The sequence below is a fragment of the Sesamum indicum genome, linkage group LG3 (genome assembly GCF_000512975.1).
Source record: "Sesamum indicum cultivar Zhongzhi No. 13 linkage group LG3, S_indicum_v1.0, whole genome shotgun sequence".
In the NCBI taxonomy this organism is placed as follows: Eukaryota; Viridiplantae; Streptophyta; class Magnoliopsida; order Lamiales; family Pedaliaceae; genus Sesamum; species Sesamum indicum.
In genome coordinates this window covers 2,922,826-2,928,121 of record NC_026147.1, presented here as the reverse complement: position 1 = coordinate 2,928,121, position 5,296 = coordinate 2,922,826, and the positions used below count along the sequence as shown (strand labels likewise).

Sequence of the window (5,296 nt, the reverse complement as noted above, 5' to 3'; positions counted from 1 at the left end):
TGTGAAAAAATTTAAGTACGATTAATCAATATTTTATCATGATTTTATTTATAATCAAAATATTTATCGTAGTTTCAAACTATGGTTAATATTTTTGTCTCACTAATTGAAACAACGGCTAATAACTATTGTGAACTTGCGAGTAATTATTATTCGGCATAAATTTTCACTTTTAACTGTAATAAAAAATCGTATCTCTTCTAATGCATATATATACATGTACGTATATATATATAATGATATTTTTATTTATGTTGTAAAATTTTCAAGTGGAAGGGTATAGTGGATTGTTGACATGTATGGGGACCAGTGGGCTTCAGAAAATCACAACCATTAATATATGAAGCGGATATGAGAAATATATGTTATTAATGATTCTGATATTTTTGAACAAGAAAAAGGCGTTGGTGGCCTAAAGAGGCAAAGTCGTAGCAGCCGTTGATAGATTTCTTATGCCCATACACCACCTACTCATACTTTACCTGATTCATATCATTCACTACTAAAACTTAGGCCATTCGTTTCAGTCTACCTATAGCGGATGCTCAAATATATATATATATATCTCGAAATTTATACCTTTGTAGTTAATTTATACACGCAAGTAGGACTTGGTCCTGTATAGGACTTAGTTCCCGACTATGATGCTATTTGTCATGCCCGGGCTCACGAGCCTGATGGACTTGAGGATTGCCTCCGAAACTGCTGGGGAGCATTGTGAAATTTAATTATTAACGACTCGTTGAAAATCATTCGATGGATGCATTTGAGTTCTTTACCTAATGCTTATATATTGTGTATAGTTCTAATCCATGTGGGACGGACTATCATACATAATAATATAAACTCTGTATACAATATTATTGCAATAGAAGTGGAAATTTTGCGGTAATTAATTTTCAATACCATGGTTATAAATATTATGTAGCAATGTTTTTCCACCAAAATTCTGTAGCAGTGACGTCATTATAGAAATAGAAGTTCTGTAACTATGTTCATTACCATAGTGACGGAATATTTATAGTCATTTTTATTTCCATCGCAAATGAGACTTCATGGCAAATTCTGTTTCCAGAATGACGATAATTTCATAGTTCACTTTGTAAATAAGATATTCTATAATTTTTTTTAAAAGAATTTATTTCCCAAGCAAAACTTTGTAGCTAAGTCGTTGCACTAGCAATGGGGATCGATAACAGAAGTGCTAGCAATAAAAAATCAACTAATGTACACTTTATTGTGATATTTTTAGCCATTTCGTTGCCTATGTACCTAATTACAATATTTATAGCCATTTTGTTGCTACATACCTTCTTTTTTTTTTTTTTTTGGATAATTTTAATAGATAATTTGCTACGAAATATTCATTGTTAAATCATCTCATTAGCTATGGAATTAATTTCGTTGCAATGTGCATTGTTTTCTTGTATAATAGTTTATTTTGTGACATATTTATGAATTATAGATTTTAAATTTATAATAATAAATTCATTGTCAATATTTAAATAATTTTATCATATAATAGTTTTTTTTTAAAGTTTTAAACTTCTATTTTGAGCTATTCTTAGTGGACTTTAGATGTGGAACTATTTGAAATTCTTATAGGGGGTTTTGCAATACTTTCACAATTTGTGGTAAAATAAAGTTGTAAGTTAAATAATGGGATAATTATACTCTCTTTTGCTGAGGTTTGATATAATTATACGTAAATTTTTTGTGGTTTGAGAAATTACATCTAGCACCCATGAAGTTTGCTTGTGTCTAACAAATAAACCCCTATGTTAGTCAAAATTCGCTGAATGTGCTGATATTAACAAAAAAACAAAATAAAAATTGATATTTACCATCGATTGGCTTATTACTTACTTATACAGGTCAAACAATTTTTTCTGACTAAACTATAAAGGTATATCTTCTTGCATGCATTAAAACGTGAAGATGTATGAGGGTAATTTGATCATAAAAAGATTTATTTGATCTGTAATAAATCAATAATAAGTCAACTAGGCATAAATATAGTTTTTATTTTTATTTTTTTGTTTATATAAGCAAATTCGGTGAATTTTAACTTACAAATGGACTTATTTGTTAGATAGAAGTAAATCTCAAGGGTGCTAAATATAATTTTTCAAATTACAGAGAATTTATATATAATTACACTAACTATCAGGGAAAAGAGTGCAATTATTCCTTCAATTGTAGAAATGGTTGAGAATGTTTGCAAATAGAAGTTAAAAGTGAAAACTAAAAATTTAAATGTCTTGTTTCGTTTGTTTTCATTTCTAGTTTTTAGTTTTTGAAACAATAACTAAAGGGAAAAATATGTTTGTTTATATGTATTCTCGTTGAAATATATGGATTTGATACCATAATTTTATTAACTAATCCCAACACATTCTTATTTTACAAGAAAACTCATACAAAATTGAAAACATATATTTCCTGTTAAATACTGAGAATGAAAATTGAAAATGAAGAAATATTTCCCCCCCTCCAATTACAAACTGAGATCCTGACCTATTTTCTAAGATCTACACAGATTTTACCATACACATTACATAGTTGATATATTGACTTCTCTTAGTCACTATTTTGTGTATGCGGATTTGAAGAATATTGTTTAACATCCAATATATTTTAAGAATGCTTCAAAAAAACGTTACAAAAATTGAAAATCTAGTAACGTATCCTGCAAAAAAGGAATACGTAAGAACAACACCTAAAAGACCTTGGTATAGGCATGCCGATGGATGACTAGTACTTAGGAGTATTCTTGAACTGCACAATTTTAACGTAAATTAGTAATATAAAGATAATCATGTAATTATCATGAGTCCGGGTTTCAGTTGGGTCAGGGTCGGGTCGGTGCCACCCGAGTAAGAGAGATGTGGATCTTTGGGCATTTTTGATGTTATTAAGAAATTGCTTTCATAATTTCTAATTTCATTATGTAGCCCCCAACATCACTCTACTTATTATTTTTAATCCATTTCAACTATTTATGTCTAGAATATTAGATTAATATCTTTTGAGATCCATAGGAGCTAATATTCATTTGAATTAAATAAGCTAAATCCTAATTGCGGTGCCTAACCAAGAAAGATGTGGCACCTAAACCCCCCACCCCCTACCCCATCCCCACCAAAAAAAGATAAAAAAAAAAAAAAGATTATTTAGATTTGAAGTCTAAGGATTGAAGAAATCCTAAAATAATGAAGAGAAAACATTATTCAGTAATCATCATGATATAAATATAATAAGCGGGTAATTTGCAGTTTAGTCAAAGATTTGGGAATGCGGAGTGCAAGATTAAGAAAACACACATCAGCAAGAAGACTGCTTTTCTTCTGCTGTGGGAAACTCAAATTCAGATGGTTCTATGTTGAAAATGAAAATAAAGAAATATATATATATATATATATATATAAATAATACTAAAGAAAAGAAGATGGGCAGCATGTATATCTATCTGGTAAAGGAAATTAAGGAGTAGGGCTTAGCCCATGTGCAGTTTTTATGGTTCTTGGCCTTGCTGCTGCTTTTTATCCATCTACCAACATCAAAAGGGTTCAAGAAAGATTCAGTCTTTGAAGTCCAAAACTATCCCTTTTACCAGAAAAGTAAATAAAAGAATAATATCACATTCAAATTTATCTTTATTTACTGCAAAACAAATGACTTTTTATGTATTGAAAGGTACAAATGTTAATGCGTGATGGTTCAAGTACCTAAAAGCTATAAAAAAAAAGATAGAGTAGTGTGTGTGAGAGTTTGCAGCCTCTGTCTACATCATTTTCTTGCCAAAGAAAAGAAAAAAAATCAGTTCTTTATATAAATGATGGGAAATGCTAAGAGCTGTGCTCTACTGTAACTGTTACCACTCTTTTTAAGCCGTTTCACTCTTTGTAGATTTGGTGTTGGTGGGTAAGACTCATTTGTTTGCTTCAAATCCAATTGCACAAAAAGCCAATCTTTTTCTTGACCTGGGCTCCCTTTGATTTCCTCAGAACTGCTCAATTTTGTGCTGAACCAACATCCTTTGTTCCATGGTGGTTCTTGAATAAGCTTTGATCTGAAGAAAAACTTGTTCTTTGGGGAGAAGGAGTTGGCAGAGACTGTGAAGATGGGGGAGGAGCCTGAAGTTCTGGATGCTGTGTTGAAGGAAACTGTGGATTTGGTGATGGATCTGATGATTAGAATTAAAGATTTTTTCTTGTTTTGGGTGTGTTTGTTTTGTTGGCTTTAAGTTGTTTGCTGATGCTTCTTCTGCTTTATTGTGGTGTGTTTGTGGTTACAGGAGAACATTCCCATTGAGGAAGTGTTTGAGAATCTGAGATGCACTAGAGAGGGTCTTACAACTGAGGCTGCTCAGGAGAGATTAGCCATTTTTGGACACAACAAACTTGAGGAGAAGAAGGTTTTGATTGTTTAATCAAAATTTTGTTTCTTTGTTTCTCATTCTTTTAGCCCTTTCTGAGTTATAATTCTGATGTCATATGTATGATTCTTCCATTTTTCTGTGTACTTTATGTATTTAATGCTTTTAAAGTAATGTTGTCCTGATGCAGATACTATATCTTTTTTTGGGTCTCAACAAATCTTTTCCCTCTTTCTTTTACCCTTTCTGGGTTGTTTGTGTTTGAGATCCTTTTAGCTCCAACTGAGTTACTATTTTGAACAATTTGATGCTTTTCAAGGGTAAATCTTGACTGCTGATGATTCTTAATGATAAAGCTTGTGTCATTATATGAAATTTGTCACTTTTGGCTTGTCTCAGGAGAGCAAATTCCTCAAGTTTTTGGGGTTTATGTGGAACCCTCTATCATGGGTTATGGAAGCTGCTGCAATCATGGCAATTGCTCTTGCTAATGGAGGAGTAAGTACATAGTTTCACAACTAGATTATTGTAAGCGTGCTTTTTCTGGAGAAGAAATATTGATCCTAAATTTAAATTCTTTTGCAGGGAAAGCCTCCGGATTGGCAGGACTTTGTGGGTATCATCACTTTGCTTGTGATAAACTCAACAATTAGCTTTATCGAGGAGAACAATGCTGGCAATGCAGCAGCTGCTCTCATGGCCCGTCTTGCTCCAAAAGCAAAAGTTTGTTATTGTCCTATGTTGGAGTTCCTGACACACACACACACACACGCACTCATGCATATATGTATATATATTTGTGGTTATTATCTGATCAATGGTGGTTGTATGAAAGGTTCTTAGAGATGGAAGGTGGAGTGAGGAAGAGGCATCCATATTAGTGCCTGGTGATATAATCAGTGTAAAACTAGGAGATAT

At 31.9% G+C, this 5,296-nt stretch overlaps 1 protein-coding gene across 1 annotated transcript in view; it reads left to right on the top strand.

Annotated features, from left to right (window-relative positions):
- The window catches only part of LOC105157115 (plasma membrane ATPase 3), a 6,705-nt gene continuing 5,182 nt past the window's right edge, over nucleotides 3,774-5,296 (top strand). The window contains 6 exon segments of the mRNA XM_011073415.2: nucleotides 3,774-4,177; nucleotides 4,298-4,417; nucleotides 4,778-4,876; nucleotides 4,964-5,101; nucleotides 5,214-5,293; nucleotides 5,295-5,296. The exon segment at nucleotides 5,295-5,296 is cut by the window's right edge and continues 38 nt beyond it. Of these exon segments, the coding sequence (XP_011071717.1) occupies nucleotides 4,124-4,177; nucleotides 4,298-4,417; nucleotides 4,778-4,876; nucleotides 4,964-5,101; nucleotides 5,214-5,293; nucleotides 5,295-5,296 (493 nt within the window). The 5' untranslated portion in view covers nucleotides 3,774-4,123.